Genomic DNA, 23940 nt, shown 5'->3' with positions numbered 1-23940 from the left:
CTGCAGTGGCTGTGAGTTCATAATTACATAGGTTATGTCAATTAGAGAATGGAATTTCACTCCCCTTGTTCTTAAATTCCTTCTATTCCCCCTCCCACAGGGTTCCCTGAGCCTTAGGAGGGGTAATAAAAATGACTTCTTTAGGGCTAATCCCGCATTTGTCACGCTCATCATCTTGGGTAGCCAAGTGTCTCTGTATTCACTACCATTCATTATGAATGGTCTATTCACTATGAATGGAAGCTTCTCTGGTCAGAACTGAGATTCGCCTGTCTGTTTATGAACACAGATATTTAGAAGGCACTTTGACTTTATGTCTACCTAGCTACATAGGTAGCAATTTTCGTCATAGGCTTATGGAATAAGTGGTTCTGGGTCAGCTTTACAGCATCAGGTGTGGTGTCCTTCTGAGGACCCAATCCAATCAGGGAGAGGTTGATTATCCTTATCACAGTGATACCACTATTTCCTGGCAGGTTGAAGCTTGTAGTTCATAGAGCTCCCTGCCCGGGAAACCCTTGTTGCCTTTCTCCCTCCACAGCCTGCATAACACTTCTGGTACTCTGAAAGCTACAAAGCAGGGAAGAGGTTTCCAGCTCAATCCTAGCATGAATGTGTATGTTGAATTGCATATTTTGTACTGGAATTTTTGTTTTTTATATGTGTGCAAGTGAGATTCCCCCTCCAATACAAATCCAGTTTCTCCAACTTCCTCTGTCCTGTAGTATATGAAGTACCTTGATGGCCTTGGAATACAGCCAGCTACATGTTTTCCTTTGTGGTCTTGAAGTCAATCAGAGTCTCAATACTCTGAAAGATGCTGCTATCCCATGGGCCAAAAGATCTTAAAGTAGCTATAGCCCAGAGCCAAGTTCCCCAAATCCTCATATAAGCTCAATTTGACTTCTCCTCTGCATCACTATAGTCATCACGAGGTGTAAAATCCCATTCTTTAACAGTCATCCCATGATATGGGATAGCCCCTGAACTAAGTTTCCTAATGTGTGTCTAGACAAGACTTTGATGGTTAGGGATTCCTTCTCTGAAGAATCTCACTTCGGACAGTGTGGAGACACTTGTTTTGGGAACTCCTACCAGCACTGCTTTGGGGATAACTCTCGTTACAACTCAGTTGGAAAGAAAATCAAGATAAGCTGTTGACTACAATGAGAACAAAGTTTATATATATTTGAAAAGAATAGTAAATGTTGGAACTTAAAATGCTAATGACTAAGGCTAGCTTTTCTAGTGTAATTAGTCTTTCCCATAAGAGGCAAATAGGCGGTACGTTAGTAAAAAAGACAAGAATTGGGGGTTGGAGAGATGGCTTAAGAATTCTCCCTGCTATTCTAGAGGACCCAAGTTTAGTTACTAACACCCAGGTTGGACGGCTCACAATCACTTGTAAGTCCAACTTTAGGGGATTTGATGCCGTCTTCTGGCCTCTGTGGGAACCCACACACATACAAAGAGACATACACACATAAGTGAAACAAAAACCAAATCTCTTAGAAAACTCTAATGAAGAGAAGAACTAAGCATTCTATAGGGAAGGCAGATTCCAAGAAAAAAAGCTTAGGACACAAAACCTTCCTGACACCGTGACCCTTTAATATAGTTCCTCATGTTGTGGTGACCCTCAACAACAAAATTATTTTCACTGCTGTCTCACTTTTGCTACTGTTATGAATCATAATGTAAATATCTGATATACAAACCCTGTGGGGGTCATGACACATAGACTGAGAACAACTGCTTTAGAGGTTTGATGTTCATCATCTATTGAATGACACTGGGGTCAGGGGTCGGGAGTTGGTAAAGAAAAAAAAAAGTAAATTCTGACTGAATTTAGAATTAAAGGAACTTCTCTTCATTAATAAATAACAAAGTAGTGAGCAGAGTTCTGAGAGTTGAGAACTTCAACCTGTTTTTTGTTCAATCAACTGCCACGTTTAAAGCATTGTTGTGGGAGCTGGGAGTTGGTAAGATGGCTCAATGGGTAAAGGTGCTTTGTTAACTGTATCTTTTATTCTTCTGTAGAAATTCTTGTTTCTGAGGCTTACTGCTTCATTCTGTTAACCTAGGCCTAGTCCTGGAAGCTTCTAGCCTCTGTACAATCTTATCTAGGGCTAGAATGTTTTTAGCCTGAGACTTGCTTTCTGGGACTCTGGCTGGCTGGTCAACTCAGCTATTCTGGCTCAAAATATCTTTCCATGCTGACTGATTCAATCTGGTTTCTCTCAGCTTCTCCTGAATTGCACTGCTCGGCCTCACACTAACTCTGGCAATCTGTTCTAATTTTCTTGCTCCTTTTCATTCTCTGGCTCATTGCCATCACCTTGTCTAGCTTGTTCTCTCTCTCTTCAACCTGTCTCTGTAACACTCTCCAGTGAAACGGCCTCACCCCCTGCACTGCTCCCTCTTATAGCTTTCATCTCACAAGAGTTGTGCATATCCTATCCTGTCAAATCTTTCTTTGATTTGTCACTTTGTCTGCCACACAATTAGGCATCACTTTTAAACACAGGTGCTTCCTACTACAAACTAACTTTACCTTCATTGTTTGGGACTAAAGGTGTGTGCTAAGTCTGAGCCACACCACAACTACGAACAGATTTTTCAATACACAGTCTCATCAAATCAAATATCCTGCAACACTCTTGGATTAAACGTGTGTGATAGAGCTGAGCACACCATAACCAGAGACAGGTTTTCCCAGTGTTCAGTCTCGGGGGTCACAGTATGATCAGATATCCTGAAATAGTGCTTGCCACATAAGCCTGACAACCTGAGCTCCCTCCTTTCCTGGAATCCATGTAAGGGTAGAAAGGAGAGGACCCAGTCCACAAAACTAACCTCCATACATGTTGTTATGGCACTTCCACATACACACCAAGCACAGATACACAATAACAATTCATTTTAAAACACTAGTATATATTTGCTCTTGTTTGGGGATATTTGTGGGTGTGACATATCTATTTTCCAACTAGAAATACGTCATAGTCATAAGAGGAGAAAACAAGGAAGTCCTAGACTCAAACTCGTTATAAGTGAGAAACAGGATCCAACACTTGGTTCCAAACTTCAGTGCTGACTCGTTGCTTCTGACAGCCCCAAATCAACAAGGCTTATCTCTGGGCTGTGAGGAGATCAGCAACTGAGGGACACGATATGAACTTGCAGTTCAGGGTGTTTGGTCTCTGCCTTTAACATCCTGTGACAGAGCTGGCAAGGATGGGGCATCCCCAGTAAGGAATGCTCAGATGGTGACCAAAGGTTTCCAGAGATTTATTTATAGCTATCAAGTATGAGAGACTTTTATGATGGATTCTGACCACATCTGATTGCTTGAAGTCAGGTATCTGTCATGCAATGGACAGCACATTAGACTTCTGATTGCCTAGATTTTGGAAAGGGGGTCATGCTTTCATTTTTATTAGCATGAAGGAAAACAGTAACTATAAAAGGATCAAAAATGACAACCCAAAGCAACAATAGCAAATAAAATATCACAGCACTCTCGACTGCAGAGCAGGCTGCTGCCATAATGAAAGGAAGCAAGCTATTCTCATGAATAAGAATGCGATACTCACCAACATGTACAAGGTAAGAGTGATCCTTGATGACTGCTTCTGCTCTCAAGGAGTCATCCTGGAGGTCAACGATTACTGAGTCTAAACTGATATTCTTAAAAGGAAGTAAAGACAGAAAGATTAAAGCATGAGACTGACCCCAACAACCCCATTTGTGGGGTGCTGAGTGACATTTTCATGCACCGCTTTACAGATCTCCAGCAACATAAATATTACTCCTGGTTCTCATTTCTTTCTCATTCAAGGCAATTCCTACCCTTCTCTGGGCATCGTTGTAAGTCTACAAAGGTAGGACTAGCACTAAGCAGACATGTGCTCTGTTCAGTATCCACCATGGCTATCTGGTTTTAGACTATCTGTAGAACATCTGCTAGTTACTCAAGAATATTATTTTTGAGAAACAATGCAGCAAAAAAATAAAAAATATAAGCCAGAAATCAAAATCTTTAGCTATTTTCATTTTGGTTTTTCCACTACTGTGTGATGCTGGAGAAGTACATAGCCTATTAATGTCAGCTATGAAAAGTTTACTCAGGGACATTTCAGACATCTTTCGTTTCTGTGCAGACTTAGTGAAAGTGTGTTGTGCTTACAACTTACACCATGTGTTGACTACATCATCCTTTAGTAGTCTCCCTTTTCTTTGGTCCCTGCACTTCAAACCCCACAGGAATTAAGGAAGAGCAGATCCCAGCTTCTCTGGGGCTGCCCTCTTAGTTTTAAACTGTGGGGTGAGGAAAGAAGAGCTAGAGGGAAAAAGCACATAGGACTAGTGGTGTGTTGAGCCAACTCAACTGTTATCAGTCAAGAGGGTGGCCATTCCAACACAGTGTTCAAATCCCCACTGCAGGAGAGAGGAGGCCCCTGCTCTGATGAGGCTCTGCACTTCTATAAAAGTAGCTTGAACTCTGGAAAATTCCAGGGATTTCCTTTAGATCCACAAGGCTCAAGTGTGGAAGCTCAGCAGGCATTGGGCTATGTGGCTGAAAACATCTAATGGTGCTTGCTATAGAAGAGGAGGTGCCATTCAAAGACCCTGTAAGTGAATGAGCCTTTGTTACACAGGGGCACCTGAAGGCCAGGACAGTTCAAGCGTATTAAGTCTCAGCAGTATAAGTTCTCTAATCTCAGAAGATGTCATGTTATGGTGAAGTTAACTGGAAAGCACACACAATATTTAAGAGATTTAAAGACTACACAGCATATCTGCCAGGTAGGAGCCAGAATACCTAAGTTCTAAACAAATTAACCCTTCTTTGTAAAGTGGAGAGAACAGTGCTTTCTGCCTTGACGTTGTTGTGAAGAATGAATTGGTTAATATAAGAAAAGATTGTAGAGCCGGGCAGTGGTGGCGCACACCTTTAGTCCCAGCACTCGGGAGGCAGAGGCAGGCGGATTTCTGAGTTCGAGGCCAGCCTGGTCTACAGAGTGAGTTCCAGGACAGCCAGGGCTACACAGAGAAACCCTGTCTCAAAAAACCAAAAAAAAAAAAAAAAATTGTAGAAAAAGGACTCATATCAATAAACTGACAAATATTACTATTTGTTTTCGATAGATGCTTACCTTTTGTTTGGTGTATACAACAATGGTGACTGAAGACTCTGTTTGGAACCAATCATAGCTGTAAGTAATCAAAGTTAAGGTAAAGCTGATTAAGTCAATACTGATTATCTATGTAAAGACAGCCACATGGAGGCATTCTTAGTCCCTTAACAAAACTGTCCACAAACTTATTTAACCCTGTGTATAACAAGGTGCTTTTGTTAGCACAGACCACTGGAGGGGAAAAGAATAACAAAAAAGAAGCCTGAGTGCATTTAAGGCACCATGAACAAACATTTGGTTAGGAAAATTAGTGTTTAAATTAAAGTATTTCCATTAACATTTATTTAAAAAAAAAAACTCCACCAAAATAGGTATATAAAGATTGAATACTAAGATAAATGGTGGCATGGTTATGTGAGCAAATAAAAAATGCTTTCACAGAATACTAACAACAGATACTGCTCACAGGCAAGACCGTAACCGTAATTTGATTATAGTGTGGACAGGTGGTGCCTAAGTCAGAAAGCACCATGTTAGGCAGCCAGGTCTAAGGTTAATAGGGTTACAACTGGTTTTCCTGTTTCTATGTTTTCTAAACTTTCTACCCTGAATACATATTTTATTATCAGAAAAAAAAAGACAGTGTTTTAAAGTATTTAAAATGAATCCAACTTTGGTTACTTAAAATCTGTTTATGGAATAGTTCCCGCTGCCTCTGCATCTGATAAATGAGGTACTGCAGTTCGTGCGCTAAGCAAGACTGACTGGCCGGAAGCAGTAAACCAACCCTTTGGCTCTTTCCTATAACGTTTGTGGGGTTGTGCAGAACTGCTATCACTCTGAAATGGTAAGAGTAGCATACCTTGGAGAACTGAGGTCTTCCCTGGGCAGTGTGTCTGTCACATCCCTGGGCAGTGTGTCTGACATTTGGCTCTTGGGAAGCATGCCTTCTCAAAAACAAAACAAACAGCAATTTATCTACATCACACTTGACCCATTTTAATAAATATACATACATACATACAGGACATAGTAATAAATATGCTACTAAATGCATTTTCATAAGGCAGAGAAACCCTTGTCACCAGCATTTTCTTTATGTGTTTTCCAAAAGCTTACTCTCTCCCAGTGGTAGCCATTACTGTGACTTATGACACTAGAGTAGATTTAAACTGATGGACATGTATTAATGGCACTACTTACTATATAGAGAAGAGATGATAAGACATGGTGTCCTTTGGTCTGGCTTTTTTGTCTACCCTTATACACATTACAGTTCTAAGGAGTGAAACCTACCACAGCACAAAGGAGATCAATTCCAGATACCTCTTAAAAATCAAGAGAGCAGCACAGAGATACAGCTTATGAGAAGAGAGCAATGCCAAACTTAACAAATCTATCTTGATTTCAACATGTACAAGAAGAAACCATAAAACAAATCTTACATGCTATCCTCTGGGAACACGGGGTAAGCCCAAGTTAGAACAGTGTAAAGAAGTACGGTAGTCCAAAAGAACACTCTCCCTCTCAACAGTGCTAGCTGACCAGATGACGGCAGTTTAAGGGATCTGGGCCCTATCGCACAACAAAACTCATCTATCCCACCCAGGATTTTAATCAGCTGTTGGAATAATGATACAAAAAGCAGGCACATTACATTTGCAAATATAAAGTTACCATATAGACTTAGATAAGTCAAATGTAGAGACAGTTACAAAATACAAATCTATACCTATGTACATAGATACGTACACAAAAACAGATACATATGCACCTCACTGCTATACAGGATCCAAGACACAACATGGATCGGCTCCACAATGAAGCGGGATGGTCCACATTTAAGGCTATTTTTAATTGCAATGTTAACTAGAGTGCACCAGAAGTAAAGATACAGAAAGCCACACATGGTAGGTAAGAGGGACGACTATTTCTGTAACATCACAGGAGAGTCACCATCAGATGGAGCCCAAGATCAGCCCTGCATTTACTGCAGTCTTACACCATAACAACTCCAAACATCATACATGGCAAATTACAGACGATTTTCTCTCTTAAAAACATTGTAATTCTACTGCAAACCTAGCTTGCTAACTCTATTTCTATAACTTGGTTTTGTAAAAGGGGAGGGAAAAAATATCTGAATCTACAGGTACAATAACATAATTCAGAGGAGCCCCATGCATTTCATGAATGGGTATTGACCACCACAGCACACTTGGATGCTAAAAGGACAGTGCCAACCATGAGAATGTCCATACTGCTCAGTCAAGGAGCAGCCTAGAGTAATAAGCTACTGAAATCTGTCAAATGCCTAAGAGACCACCTTAGCCCTATTTTAGTCACTATAAGCAGTTATGCATTGGGCTCAAGATTTCATGGAAGCAATTATTTTAAGAGGAAGAGGTAAAATAAGGGGCCCATAATGTTCTAGTAAATCCCTTAAGCTTGGCTAAGCAACAGCAGCTTTTGTATTTTAAAAAAGTCTGAATACTCCAGACAATTCTGTGTAGCACTATCACACATAAGCATGTAAATATGAGTAATTTTTATTATTAACTTATATGACTTACCATTTAAGACTCTCTTTCCTTCATGACAGTCTGTATTTGGAAAGGAAAAAGTCAGATAAGAATACTATAACATGAAAGAGAACATCAAGTCATTTTCATTGGTTAACTATGTTATTGTTAAACAAACAGAATAAAAATTACAAGAATAGAAATGGGGCTATTATACATGTTCATTATATGTGAACACATATGATCTATTTAAAACTTATATAAACATCTTTCTATAACTCCCATTTTGTGTAACATTTTATATATGAGGTAATTTTCTAAATAATTTTTTTGTCTAAGAATGTATAAAAAGGCCAAAGTAAAGAAATAAAGTTGTTGGTTGAGTAGTTTGGCTTGGAGAGCTCTGCCGCATCCATCCACCCATCTGTCTGTCCAAAAAAGAAGAAGAAAAAGAAAAAGAAAAAGAAAAAGAAAAAGAAATAGGGTTATGACATCGAAGGTCTTTCTTTCAAGTAAGTCACTCTAGTGGAGACCATCAGCCCATTGCTCTAGATAGTGGTGTGTGTGTGTGTGTGTGTGTGTGTGTGTGTGTGTGTGTGTGTGTACACATACATCTGTGCATCTCCCTCCCAGTATTTTGGTAGATTTATTTCTTGACCCCCTACTCCCAAGTGCTGGCAATGAATCTGTGGACTCTGAGAATGCATAGCACAGGTTCTACAACTGAGCCACATACACATCCTAAGAGCACTTACACCCCAAGCTTTGTCTGAGATCTCATATTCTAACTTAGTATAGAGAAAACATAATATACTGGTTGTAGTCTATAAAATACAAATATTAACACTGACTATTATCAGTCTGTCAGTCTGTAACTATACCTATACTATAATAAGCATAAGGTCACCAAAATGAAGCAAATATGTTAAGATTTTCATATGTACATATGATACAATTATTAGAGTTAAAAAACCCAGAAAACATTTTTCAGGTATATTTTTCAGGATAGCAGCCAACTCATAAAAGTTTAATATATTTTAATAACCACAGAAGTGCTACACAATTATGGTCATAATAATTCCCTCAGCAAGTTGTTACTAGCTTTAAAAAGTTTTAAAGAATAACCAACTAAAATAACATATTCAAAATGTCAAAGATATCACAAGGTGGTGTTCCCCTTCCCACTAGCCTCAGGATCCCTAAACGTGTGGTCCTTTTGTCTAACCTCCTAAGGGCTGGAGTTACAGGTGTGTGACATGTTCAGCTTTCAAATGTTTTGTCTCCTAATTTCTGATAATCCAAACTCCGATAACCTCCTCTAATTCACTCCTCCAACACACAGTGATAATAACTAAGAAAACCAGACAGTCATCTTTCCCCCTGTTAATCAAAATAATCCTATGGCTGAAAGGACTCTTACTCTTATTTACATTCCTCAAGAAGAGGCCAAGGCCTAAACTGACCCACAGCTCCTCAGCAAAGCCAAGATGTAATCTGTCTCCCCTGAAGCTCCACCCTACTTTTCTTGAAAAGTTGTTGTTTAGTACTTCCTAACAACATACAAGACTTGAAGCAGGATAAAAGAGACACCTCAAATGCCTACTGCTTCTCAATGCCTACGAACCCCATTTACCACTGTAAGGGAGCACTGACGTCCCTTGCCTGGTCCTAACTGTCCCCCATCAGTGTGACCTGTGACGGCTACTGCAGCTGTGATTATCTGCTTTACCTGAAAAGAAACAGCGAGTTCACAGTGCTGCAAATTAAAGCCATCTCCGGGTACTTTAGAGCCGTGGCCTAATGCATTTCATTTGTCATGAAAAAAAAATCTGTTTTTACCCAAGGCACTCATAGATTTTGAAAATTTACTCTAGGTAATTTGTTTCTAGGAAAAAAAAAATTACATCAGAGGACTATTTTGCCTAATGTGCTCTGACTTCAATCTGCCATAACTTATTGGATTTTTTCAGAAGTAACTCCCTCACTGCCCATTTTTTAATATAAGAAAATTCCAGTATGAAGAAAGCTTCCTCTTAAATTATTTAAATTACCTTCACAATTATACCAGTCTAAGTTTTAAAAAGCTGAGTCATATAAACTCTTTTCCATGTTAAACACATTTACATTTTCATCATTTTAGTTTCCCTAAGAAGAAATTCAGTATTTGTCGAAAACTAGTTGCATCATTTGAAAGACTCCATGAAATACAAAACTGACATCCTTTCCTAATGTTGGCTAAATGTTCCTAATGTCTGGCTAAAGCCTCTCTTCTGGAAGAGCTCAGTTAGTCAGAGGCTGCAGTCAGCTGCACTATGCTCTTCAGTGTGGAGGGGGTAAGGGGAGGGGGAAAAGCTGGGGGGGGGGATCGGATCTTAAGTCTAACTGTAATAACAGCAGCCAATTCACAAAAGTCTAATGTATTTTAATAGCCACACAAGTGCTACACAATTATGATCACATTAATCCCCCAGCAAGTTGTTTGGAGTTTTTTAAAGTTTTAAAGAATAAACTAAAATAACATCCAAATTTTCAAACTGAAAGATGTCACAAGGTAGGAAGGCTCCCCTTCACACTAGCCTAAGGATCCCTCAAACTTGTGGTACACAGACACAGACACAGACACACACACACATACACACACACTCACATGTTGCTGAGATTCCAGGTGGCTGGCAAATTTTGCTTCAGTTAATTCCTCAACATCTTTACAATGCTCATCCGTGAGTATAAATGTGTGAAATATTAAAGTTGCGACGTGTGTACTTGTTGATGTGTGGTCATGGCACAAAGGCAGATGACAGAGGCAACCTTTGGGCATGGATCTTACTGTAAAACCAGGATATCTGGGTGCAGCTTAGTCAGCCTAGCTCTTGTCCCTGCCTGCCTCCCATCCCCTTGTAGGAGTCCAGTAATTAGGGATTCCTGGGCTTACAGATGCTGCTCTACAGTGGGCAGCTTTTACTTGGGTTCTGGGAGTCTGAACTTGTGTGGCAAGCACATTCACTCATGTACTATTTTCCCATTTCATTATTATACTTCATTTTATTAATGAAAAGTATTACCATTAGGTACCATCTATGACTGGTACCTAAGAAAACAAGGTCTAAGTAGCAGAGATGAGACTTGAACCCAAATCTGTCTATAAAACTCTGCTATTTCCAAAGCTATTATCACGCTGCCTCAGTAATCATTGTCAGGAATAAAGATGGAATAGGAAAGGAGGTTTTTATTTTGTTTCTAAAAGCTCATATCTTCTTTTCCTAAGAAAAATGCTGCCTTCCCTGAACCAGCAGAGAAAAGGAGCAGTGTTTATAATTTAGTCCTTTATGATTAGGGCTTAGGCTGAAATCTCCATTTCCTCATCCTGGTTCTACCCTCCAGGGGAGGGGCTTTGGTCTTTTGATGGTCTAGTGTACATCTGTTTTAACTTTTCTACACAGTGATTTAAGACGACAGTTGTTTTTCCTTAACATTTTCAAAGCACAATTCATTCTGCTTTTAGCCTCTGCTGTTGGTTGGGAGTTCAGCTGCAGTAGCCAGCACCAAGCTAGCTGCTGTCTAAGAGCCCTGCTGGGTCGGTGAGTCTCCCTCTGGCTACTCTTCACCTTCTCTGGGTGTATACATTCCATGTTTTACATGTTATGCTGTTTATTGGTCTTGTCTGGGGTTTGCTGAACTTGCTAAACTTTAGACATCTGCCTTTCACTAATTCTGTATCACCTTCATGCACTGCCTCTCCCTCACTCTCACTGTGACTTCCTTCTAGAAGTCTGCTTACAAGCCTTAGGCAGGGAGATTCCATGTCTTGTGCATGTGTTCTCTATGCACCATATTTATTCTGTGTAAGCTCTGCTCTTTGATCTCATGTTCCCTGCAGTTTCCCTGTCTTACCTACTGAGCTCTTCATATAACAAGCTTTTAATTTTATGTGCTTCTATTTTTTCCTTTCTAAAACACAGTTCTCACTGGTTCACTCCCAGTTCCGCATGGCTGCTTTTAATAGTGCCATTTTAAACTTAGGTATTCAAGTCAATCTCATTTCTCTAAAATTCAAGACACGATTATCACAACTCTGGACAGGCATAGCATAGCTCAACAGCACAACTGCCCTTTATTTCTGACTTACTTCCTTGGGTGTCCTAACAACTGACCTGTGTCGGTAGGAAGAGGGTTTCAGGTTGAATTCATGTTCTTCTGATACAAATCCTCATGGCATTTGCTAGGTACACTGGGAAACAGCAGTGCGAGACTAGCTCTTGGTCTGAGGTTTCTGGGATCCTGTAGGTGATGTGCTTAAACTCCAACCTTGCTTCAAACTGGTAAGTGGCCTATCAGGATTCCCAGGTAGGTCAGACTGAAGTTGGTTAGGAAAGGCCTGGCAACACTGGTACATAACTAAATATGTTATTTAGTAGCTGCTTCGGGAAAAGCTATGAGCACCCATGCAAACATGGTTCAAGGCTGGCTTCCAAGAGTGAACGTGCATAGAAGCAGCTAGTCCCACCAGTCAATGCTCTTTTAATATGAGCTCATAATCCCTGATGGATGACATACTAACTACCCTCAAATATAACCAAGCAAGTGCTGCAGAGTGGTAATAGGATGCTTGTCTAGCATACACAAGGCCCTGGGTTCAATCCCAAGGATTGCAATGAAATAAAATAAAGGTAGCCTGCATAGGCAGGCATGGTGGCGGTGTACACTTGTAACCCCAGCACTTAGGAAGCAGAGCCTAAAGGATAGCTGCAAATTTGAGGTAAGCCTGGTCTACACGGAAGCTGGAGGAGGAGGAAGAAGAAGAGGAGGAGGAGGAGGAGGAGGAGGAGGAGACGACCACCACCACCACCTATGTAATCTGTGAAGTGGTGCATTGCCCTCCTATACTTATACTAAGAACCCCCAAACTCTCCTTTCTGACCAATCAACAACTTGCTTTTCCCTTCTCTTCTTACAAACCCCCCACTATCACTTAAGGGAGGCAAATCTGAGTTGAAGAGTTGCTGGCCTCCTTGCTGAGCTGGAAGTACAATGAAAATTTTCCTGTAATAAAAACCAAGTTCCACAATATTGCCTTCAATGAACACCAGGAAGCACACCCTCACTACTATGAGGACTGTGTCAGATTCTTGCACGAAATTCTTTCTTATCCTTCATCACCTTATAAAAAAGGTTGCAAAAGACATGAAAGTTCAGTATCTCCCTCTACTGTTATAAACTTCTCCTTTAAATACGTACCAAGTCCAGGCCATAAACAGGGGCTTGGTTCCAACTTCTTGCCTTTTATAGATCCAAGCCCCAGTTCTCTACCTCTATTGTGACCATGGACATCCTTTTGTGGACCTAAAATCCCAGGACCTACGTAGCAGTTTACTGAGAGAAGCTTCCAGCAATAAAGCCTTGAATTATAAACTTCACTGAACTAAGCATCAAAGATTCTGTTTGAACAGACCTTTCATTCTGAATGGGAGCCAGAGTCAGGAATGACTGAACAGAAATGGCTCTATCCCTTCACAGAAAGGAGCTATATGAAGTATTCTTGCTTCTGCAATTCCACTCAAACTCCAAGAGGGTGCTCTTATGAAAGAGGGTCAGGAACAGCTGTTAGATAGGAGAGCTCCAGCTCAGGGGGAGTTAGCCTTTAAAGAAGCTTAACAAAGAGTAAGACTACATCAGTGAGGAGACAAAGAAGCGTCAAGATAAATGGGGGACCAAGGCAGACGGCAACTGTACTGTATCACTTCTTACAGGTTTTGGTTTTTGTTTCTGAGTCCAGTGAAAGCAACCAAAACAGTTAAGTTATAAACTGAGCGTGGGGCCATACACCTGCCACACCTGCAGTCCCAACTTTTCAGAGGCTAAGGAAAAAGGACCATGAGTTTGACTGTAGCCTGGAATAGCAGAGTGAGGTGCCTACTCTAAAATTCATTTTAAAAAATTAAATGTAAAACCTCAAGACTAAAACAATTCAGCCACCATCTGTAACCAGCACTGTCAGTAATTTGCTTAGTGACAGCATGCGAGATTACTAAAAACCAGGAAGCAAACAAAGGTTTCCTTTCTGTGCAAATTTTACTCCTTATAACTTTCTACAAAATAAATCACTTTTTAAAAAGGGAAAGACATACAGAATTCTTTTTCTTTTCTCCATTTGTGTGTGTGTGTGTGTGTACACGATCTTACATCTGTTGGTAGGTATGTGCATGCATGTGGAGGCCCAAAGGTTGAATAAAACCTTTAGAGCAGATACACGGAAGGCCAGTGGAATTGGGGAAGTACTGTGGCGTATTTATGCCTATTCACTGAAATTCAACTGTATTTTCAAAGGACACTCTGTGCTTCACTTACCTTTTGGAACAGCAGGCTTCACAGCCATCCTGCCAACCAGGCATTCTTTCAGCATGGATTCATAATTGACCCAACGATGAACCTAGCATGGGAGATGAATGGCCGACAGGCAACATGACCACAGAATGTTCTTATTTTACCATGAGTAGAGCAAAAGCTTCATACAGTGCTCTGAAGCAGATTCATTAGCCAGCAAGAGATAAAGACTGTTTAGAACAGTATTTTCAACATGTTGTCCACACAACTGTCAGGTGTCCATGAGGTCCCAACAATTCCAAAAGAAAACTCAGATGTATTTTTTTTTTTAATTTTCTTTGCCAATTGCAATTCAATGAAAAGCATCACAGACTGGGAGTATGCATTAGTGTTCACAATGTCTGAAAATTACTGTCATATTCTTCCTGCATAATAAAACAGAAAATCTGAACTCAGGCTGGTCTGGAACAATGTAACCCAAGCTACCCTCTAACTCACAGACATCCTCCTGCCTCAACCTCCTGAGTGATAGGATTACAGGTATACATCATTATGCTAGAAGCATAACACTGCTTAAATTAGCAAAATCTTAAAAAAAATAAATTTTCAATTAGAAAAAGATTAGAAAGAAGAACACAAAATTTAAACTCATCAGTAAAAGAAAATAAATTATATTACTCAACATCAGTCATAAGACACTGTTCAAGTATTTAAAAAAAAAACCAGTTAAACAATATTGTTAACAGAATCTTAATAATCCTGAGGAAATAAATAATGCTAAATAGCAAATACAAAATGAGCATGCACTTATTATTAGTAGAAACTGACATTTTCTTTGCAGTTACTCACAATGCACCCACAACTGAGTGAAGCCTGCCTTTGGCATGTAAGAACTTGGATTATTTAAGCAGACAGATTAAAAGACAGAGATCCAAGGAGGCAAGGGCTAGGGCTTTTGTGAACTACAGCACTCTAAACAGGAGGCAGGTACCTACTTATGTATGCTCAAAAGAGAGTATTTACTCTTCACAGGGTCTCAAAGACCAGGCAGATGACTACATTCACTTCACTGTTAGCAATGACCACTCAGAGCTGAATAGCAGGATGTTGTTTAGACATCATCCTTAAGAAGGTGAATATATTTGCTGTGTTACCTGAACAGAAAGCTATCTGGGCATGATGGGAAAAGACAAAGACTACAGCAGCTCAACCCCTTTCTCTGGAAACTGGCACCAGGAAACACAGAGAGCTGGTAAGGCAGTGTGATCACAGGAGACTGGGTTGAAAGACTAACAGGCCATCTCAGTCCATCAGTTATGTGGAATGAGGTAATAAAATAAATATGAGAATAAAATAAAAATGAGAATAAGGGGTCAGCAGTGCAATCAAAACTGGAAACAAAGACAATAAAGACATGAACCAATACATTCTTTGTTCAACTCAAATATGGGGCATAGGGAAAGCTTTCTAGTGAAAGATAGTTTCTAGAAGAAGTTTCTAGAACACACCAGAAGCTTCTAAAACACAAAACTATTTATAGTGAGTAATAGTCATAAATAATAAACTTTGCTGGCTCACTAAAGCCATGGAATGCAGCGATGTGTTAAGCACAGCACCACCTTCCTCACACACATCGCATATAAACTCGGTGCTGAGGAATGTAAACTATGAGATTTTATTTTTTTATTGAAAAATCTTCTGCTGAAGAGGTACACTCAACCAGATGACACAGGGAGATTCAAGAGAAGTTAACAGATGACAAGTTAGGCATGAGCTGACTTGGTGTGCATTGGGAACAAACAGCAAAGGGAACATGTCTTCGAGAAGCAAGAAGACTCTTATCAAGAGAAGGCTAATGTAATCAATGAGCAAATGGGACTTCGCATCAGCGCATCAGAGCAAACATGTCCCACTATTAAAGCAGATACAGCTAAGTATTTTAAACACAAAACAAATTACATTTTTCACAGCCTGATCAAAAAATAACTACCTATAATCTCAGAAATAAAAAAAGTATTAAGAAAAAAACCCCAACATAACAGAAAACAGGAGAAGAAGAAATCAAATTATGTTTGATGAAACCAACCATAAAATACCCCAATCTGATTCAGGTATCTTAAATAGTAAATAGTAAAAAATAGGTATCTTAAATAGTAAAAACCTAGTAATATATAACATTATCATTAAAATACTAAATGAAATGTGAAACAAAAGCAAATTACTAAACTTCTAACGACTATGATGTCAGAATAACCATTAACAAAATTGATAGTAATTAACATATTCTATGGAGCTTTTAAATAGTGAGGAAACTAATGTTCGTTTGCCAATTTGGAGGAAAGGGTACTGATATAAGCATCTTTTGAAATCCATGTAGACCCTCTCCTATTAATTTAGGAAAATTAAGTTTCCTATTCATTAATCACCATTATCTAACTTTCTCCAAGATGTATGGGTGCCACACAGAATATAGATTGGATATACAACTGTCTCCCTATGAACAAATAATAAGAAGGCTGTATGCTAACTGAAAAATAAATAATCTAATTTTAAAAACTACAGTAATTTGTAACAGCAGATCCACCGGTCCCTTCTCCCACTGAGTCTTTTCTGTAAGCCAATCACCATCATTGCTAAAGGAAATCGAGATGAGTTCAAGTCTTCCCGCAGAGGAGACAGTGCACGCCACATACTGAGACCATCTCTAGAATTTTAATAAAGTGAATTGAGAAATCTCATAAACAGCTGCCACCTGTGAACATCTGCCGACATTTCAGAGTTCAAGCCCACCCATCTCAAATGAATGCAAGCATTTCCTTCCTCCAAATGTCTCACTGCTAAGTCCACGCATACAACGTTCTGATAACGTGAAGCCACTTACCTCATTAAAAAGATCTGTTCCATCGGCTCCTGCGGCTCTCATGAGTTCATCCTCCCCACCCGGATGGTACTCCATATAAGGGCTGACGTTGTAAACAAACCCTGCATCAAAGCAAGGAGAAACGATGTCCAAATGAACTTCTTACAAATTGTAAGGCTTATAAATATAAATTCTGATAACTCTCTCCCAACATTTCATTTAGGAGTTCATTTTTTTCAAAGTAGTAAGAGCTGCAATGTCTAAAATTCCACTGATCTTGTGAGCTAGCTAATTAACCTGTCAGTCTTTTGGTCTCTCTTAAATAACATGGGACTTGCTGCTTAAGACAAGGAAGTTTAATACTTACATCAATACCTGCAACTAGAAAAGCAACACTCACATCAGCTCCTTGATCCTTAGTTTCCACAGAGCTATGTGAAGAGGACCCTGAGACCTGTACACTCCTATTCCTCCAGGAGAGGATCCTGGATAAAGAAACTGGATAAAGGTCCTTCCTAAATGCCAGTGAAAGTGCCAGCTCTCTGCTGTGAGGGCAGCCATGGCCTTTATTAAGCTGACCCATGAGTAAACTTATTGTCTAGAACAGTGTCTCTGTTCATAAAACATAAAGAAATGCAAAAGATCACTCAGACCACCCACTAAATATGTCTAGATTCAGAACTGCAGCACATTCCACTGTAATTTTAAGCCCAGATCCATGTGATGGTGCCCTCAGACAGTCCCATCTTAGACCCACCATGGGTTAGTGCCAAAGACCTATGTCTGTTTGTCTATCTTCCTGGTGAAGGTGCCACAGTGTCCCAGGCTAGGTAGGTAACTATGTATGTGAACCACCACGCTCACCATACAGAATTAAGGGTATCACCATGTTTTAGGTCACATGTTCACTGACTAGAAAATTTTCATTTCTTTTTTATTCTATTCTATAAGTTACAGAGCCTCATGGAAGAGCCCAAGGACTCCAGAGGAAGCTCAAAAAAGACACTTCTAGTGGTGCAAGGTGAAAATTTTTTTCCAATAAAACTAAAATACTATGTTTAAAATTCTTGTTCTTTCATAAGTGTGGGGTTTTCTAGAAGCTACATGGACATGTGATTTGACACTGGAGATAAACACACAACAATACATATGAACTGTCATCTTTCAAGCTATATATTAGAGATACTAAAATCAAAAATTATGTATTCCTGAATTTTTCATTTAGAAAAGTTATTTTAATAAACATAGGTACTATGTACAACGTATAGTAGTTTTAATAAATTAATTTTAAATATTTTTACATTTCTTAATTTTAATTAGTGGTAATGTTAAGAGACATCATGCAAAAAAAGCCTTCTAATGTTCTCAATAATTGTTAAAAGATTAGGAATTATTTCAAGACCCAAAAACAGTCTGAAAGCACTCAGGTGATTAAAATTAAACATATTAAAAACTTAATTTTTGGTTTTAACATTCAATCAAATATTAAAGTTCTAGACTACATTTAATAAATGAATTTAATGTCTATCATGTATGTAACAGTATTATATGCCATTATAGAACAGCATTCTTACTTACTTAAATTTTTACCATTGTTAATGATATTAGCCCCAAAATACATAATAGGAAAAGATATGTTTATAAGGTAAAAACAAGTCACCATTTTTCAACTTTACTGGAGTTTCTTCTCTAAGCCTGAGTCTAAGGACTGTGATGACTGCGCCACCTTGTGTTCAATAAAGAAACTGCAGCACCAGTTTCCTTCTGTCTAGAGATGCTTACCTTGTTCTAACAACTGCTGAACGGGATTAAAATCCACAACTCTGAATGACAATTATAACTCTGTCCCTCGGTTCTTCTACTGTCTGTTATGTGCTTTGACGCTTTGTTATCACACATCAACATGGTGCTCCTAATGAACTGATTCTTTGTGTATGTGTGTGAGTGTGAGTGTATGCACGGGTGCATGTAGGTGCACATGTATGTGGACGCCAGAGGTTAACTTCAGCTGTCTCCTCATTATGCTCTAAGACATAATCTAAACTCACCGAATCTAAAGCTCATCAACCTCTGGTCTCCACAGACACACATGGAACAGTGTGCTCATGAGTGTGCATGTGTACGAGCACATGCATATACACATACAAATATGTATAGGTGCATACAACACACATATGGTTCCCTTTAGAGTCTCAGAGACCCTTTTCCTAAGAGCATTCAATCACAAGGCTCTGGATGGGCAGTTATGCCATATACTGGGTGCCCCTGAACGTTTTAACTGCATCACCTTGGTGTTAAATTTCTTGGCAAACACCTGCTTCCTTTCAAAGGGAATGCAACATAAGAATGCTACAAAAGACTTCCATCCCATTAGTTCCCTGTCTTCTGCATCAAATGTAAAAGGTTATACAAGGGAAAATACAGTTCAAAGTGAGAACAACATTATTTATGATCCACTGAGGCAATTTTTGTTACCAAGTCTGAAAGCCCAGGCGTTTCTGAGATGTTTAGTAAATGCCGCTTACCTCTTATGCATATCCAACAATCTTCTTTCTTGTTGTGCTTCTTAAGCTCTTCTTCAGTTACTTCAATTAACCCGCCCTTCAATCCTGTTAAGTCCTTTCCACTCTTGGTCAGTCGGATCCAATCCATAAGACTCCTGCCTTGTTTTAAAGGTACCTAGAGAACGGAAAACAAAAGCTATGTCTGGTTCTAAGTTGGCTGCTTCCCTCTCCTCCTCCGTCAATTTGCCTTTGGACTACTGTATCCATCCTTTATTAGCCTTAAAAAAAAATCCTACACAACAAGATCCCATCTCAAAATAAATAAATAAATAAATAAATAAATAAATAAATAAATAAAGGGTAAAATGACAAAACTACAACCCAACAATTCTACAACTTCTCCCATCTCGTGTGTGTGAAGCTGAGCTACTGCATTAGAAGTTTACTTTATCTGCCATTTTCAACAGGGAAGGTCCTGCCATGGAGCAGCTCAGGCTGGTTACAAAACTGGCAGCCATCAATCCTCCTGAGTTCCCTTTTATTTTCTTTAACTTTAAAAAAAAACTTTTAGCCAAAGTTCTTACTTTTGATTAACTTTAATTGATTTATTTTTTTATTTTTATTACAGGGAGGGGACTCTTTTGTCTAGTTCAAGATGTCCAGGAAATTCAGATGCCTAGAATCTTAAACAAAATACTATTTAAGATACCGACTATGAGATAGGACTTTGCAATTCTGTCTCACAAACTTTCTTCATAATGGCAGTAAGGAATAATAGACACAGTACTGAACCCAAAGTCAGAATTTAGAATGTCCAGGTCCTAGCTCTGTTACTAATTATGTTATTGATGCCATTTTGAACCAAAATTTGTGACCTTAACAATCAAGAGATCTGATAGAAGATATGCCAAAGATTGGCTAAATTCTCCCTTTCTGAATTATCAATATAAACAGAAAATCAGAAATTACTGTGCAACAGTGTTTGCGACAAACCCACTGATAAAGTATACCAAGCACAGGAAAACACCATGAGGAAGGGTGTGGGGCGAACATGAGCACAGGACAGCCACATCAAGGACTTCCAGGCCTAGGAGAGAGGGGAATTGGTACAGCCCTTTTCTAGTCTTAAGTGTGAATGTTGACAGCGTATGTAGAAACTATCAACCACAGCTTCCTCCCCTGGATGACTGCTCGCCTATAGAGACATCCCACTAAGATAAGCTAAACTCGTCTCAGAGATTGCCTGAAACCACGGCCACCACCAAACACCCCATGGTGGTGACCCCTATACATTTTTTTTTCCTTCACAACTCTTGGAAACTTGTTTTTACTGTGGGTATTAGTGACCTTGGCATGATTTTTTTTCTTACTAAGAACTCTGACATTTCCACTCACAGGAAGCATTTCATGGCTTCTCTTTGGATAGAAGAATTTCCACTATTGTTAGTCCGACACTTGGACCATTACTTGAAAACATGCACTTCCATTTTCAACTATCTATCTGGAAACAAAACAGATGGCTACAGGGCAGTACATACACCTTAGACACAGGACAAGACAACTCATGCAGTTGACTGTAGATAACAGGAAAGATGGGACCTGAAGTTATGAACTGGGGAAGATTACAGTGTTTATAATGGTGCCCTTTACAGAAAATATATACCCCGCCTACATGATTTAGTAACAGGACATTCGGAGTTCTGTTTTCTTTTACAAAATACATTTTCAAGATTTTAAGGTGACAGATTGGATGGTCAGAAAGTGTTCCCCCCAAAAAACACACTTAATAAACCTGTTCTGCAAGGTGGGGTACACTGGGAAGTGTTTAAGTACTGAGAATTAATGTAAATTAAAAATGGCTTTGAAACTGTTTTCAATTTACATTAACTGAAGTTCTCTTGTATTCTTTATTGCCCTGTAATGCCTTCCATCACATTCTAACAAAGCAATAAATAAGGCCTTGGCCAGATATGAACACTCCCCGTCTAATAAATAAATCTGTCCTTTATCCATATCCACTCTCGGGTATTCTCTTACAGTGGTACTAAGTGTATTAACATGGGTACACTAGCATTTTAATTCATTCGTTAGGATGAAATTTCAAGCACCTGTATTGCAGAGGGACACTCTTGTCCAAGAAGCTCATTCCAAAGTATGAGGAGAATGGTACTGCAGACACACTCACGCTTGAGGACGCTTGCGTACGCACTTTCTGGAGTCATATCTAATTTAGGCATTCATTTATCCCAAAATAAATAGGTCAGGACCTCTGGGGTACACTCCATCATCTAACTCAACCTTCTTGTTTTGACCATTGGTGAAACTCTTCTGGTGACTCCTCCCAAAGAATAAAAAGTGAGAAAAACAATTCCTATCCCAGAGAAAATCACTGGGTTCTCTCTCCATTCAGTAATCCCTAAGGCAATTAATTCTTTGGAAATGCAACTCAAATCATAAATCTTTCTTCTACAGTGGCTCCTTATTCCTCAACTGTTAATCAGATCCTCTGGTCACAGTTTGCATTACTAGCTCCATGTTTTAGCCTTGACTTTCTACAACTTTCTATCAAATGCTCTGGCCTAATGGGCACAGATTCCCCACTGGTGTCAAGCACTTGCTCATAGTATTTTCCTCCAATCTAACTCTAATTCTTTTTTGGTGCTAATACCCTACTGACGTACGGAATATAATTGTCTGTTTTCTTATCTGTGCTGCCTGTGAGACTAAGTCCCTTGAAATCAGAGACCACCCTTCAACATACTACACTGTCTTAGTATCAGAGACCACCCTTCAACACACCATACTGTTTTAGTATCAGAGACCACCCTTCAACACACCATACTGTTTTAGTATCAGAGACCACCCTTCAACACACCACACTGTCTTAGTATCAGAGACCACTCTTCAACACACCACACTGTCTTAGTATCAGAGACCACCCTTCAACACACCATACTGTTTTAGTATCAGAGACCACCCTTCAACACACCATATTGTCTAAGTTTCCTTTTGCTGCTATGATAAAACACCATGACCAAAGTCAACTTATAGAACAAAGAGTTTATTTTGGCTTATGGTTCCACAAGGGGATTCCATAATGGCGAGGCAGGTGTGGCATCAGGTACCCAGAGCAGGAAGCTGATTAATCATATAGCAACTGCACACAGAACAAACTGAAAATAGGTGAAGCTGTAAACCCTTAAAGCCTGCTCAAAGTGACATACTGTTTCCAATAAAGCCAAGGTTTCATAACATCCCGAGACAGCACCATCAACTGGGAACCCCATGATCAAATGCCTTAGCATATGTAGGACATTACAGTTTCTCAATAAACACTGAACAGCTATTGCATAAGGAATCTGTCTCTGTGTAAGATTCAAATTGGTGAGATTTGAATAAAGGGCGTAAGGTAAGGAATATCTGCTGAGTGCGTAGCAATGCTGTGCTATGGAAAAGTCTCATCTCAGGCCTATGAACAAGACAACAACAACAACAACTGGTCACGCGTACATACACCTGAGCCAGAATGTGACTGCGATGAAGTAGTGGGTCTTGGAAAGACATCTCTTTCCTACTCCAAAGTTCTAGACTTTTAACAATTTAACAATCAGCCTATCTGGCTGAGTTCCATTTTTGAAAACTTTATCTGACTGTTTCATTGTTTTATGCAGTCCTAACTCTGCCTCTCAAGGGTTCGAGATTGTCTCATTTCATAACAAAGAAATTAATCCTACCTGAGGGTCCTATTAAATTACACAAAGATCTTACTTTGCCCTCTTTGGGGACAACAAAACTTACTTCTGCTATCGCATCTAAGGAACTTGCTGTCTTTGCCTAGAAGTTTTCTCCTTTAAATGAATGCTGAGAACATAGCCATTTTAATGAAGAAAGTCAGTTACTGACGTTCTCATTCTACAAAGGGCAACCTTAGACTATGGAGCCAAGCACTTAGCTTAAAGAGAGAGCAAGATACCCAGTTGATGGCTGGTGAGCAGAGGCGCACACACAGCAATGAAGGAAATGTCATAATCACAAGCTTACGTGACTGATAGCAGACTTTCATCAACCTATTTCTTTTTACCAAGAATGAAGATAGTAAACGTCCCTAGCTTCAGGGTAACTGTGAAGATTCAATGGGCAAAGGAAAAGGACTCCAGATACACATGGCCATCAGTGAGCCCACAAAACATCTTAGTGCTATGTATGATTAAAGCTGGGGACAGACATTTCTGAAAAATAAATGAAAACCTCAATTCCTTTTCTGATCTAAGGGCAAAACCTCAGATCTAAGTGGAGAAGAATGGAAAGTCTCAAAGTCATATAAAATAAAACTCGAGAAAGGAATCGAGTAGCCCAAGAAGACAGAAGTCTCAAAAGAAAATACCAAGATGTGGTTACAGAATAAGGAACTAGCAAAATAACATAAGAGCATTCGCCTTGCAATGAATACACTACACAATTTGTACTGAATTTTGCAACTATATATCTGTATTTCCACCTGCTGCTGACAGTAACCATATTCAACAAATAGACAAGAGCATGGTACCAGATTCAAAATCAACCAGGGGTGTCTACAGATGAGGCAGTGCTGG

At 39.4% G+C, this 23940-nt stretch overlaps 1 protein-coding gene across 5 annotated transcripts in view; it reads right to left on the bottom strand.

Annotated features, from left to right (window-relative positions):
* The window catches only part of Cyb5r4 (cytochrome b5 reductase 4), a 55767-nt gene that overhangs the window by 31305 nt on the left and 522 nt on the right, over positions 1 to 23940 (bottom strand). For all 5 annotated transcript variants that reach the window (XM_017313397.1, XM_006511200.2, XM_030244394.1 and 2 more), the window contains exons 2-8: positions 19370 to 19523; positions 16866 to 16966; positions 14009 to 14090; positions 7715 to 7744; positions 6004 to 6088; positions 5160 to 5217; positions 3597 to 3690 (exon numbers count right to left, since the gene is read on the bottom strand). In XM_017313397.1, coding sequence (XP_017168886.1) covers positions 3597 to 3690; positions 5160 to 5217; positions 6004 to 6088; positions 7715 to 7744; positions 14009 to 14090; positions 16866 to 16966; positions 19370 to 19523 — 604 coding nt within the window. The remainder of the gene's footprint in view (positions 1 to 3596; positions 3691 to 5159; positions 5218 to 6003; positions 6089 to 7714; positions 7745 to 14008; positions 14091 to 16865; positions 16967 to 19369; positions 19524 to 23940) is intronic.

Source organism: Mus musculus, chromosome 9 (assembly GCF_000001635.26).
Source record: "Mus musculus strain C57BL/6J chromosome 9, GRCm38.p6 C57BL/6J".
Lineage (NCBI taxonomy): Eukaryota > Metazoa > Chordata > Mammalia > Rodentia > Muridae > Mus > Mus musculus.
This window is presented reverse-complemented; position numbering and strand designations above follow the sequence as displayed.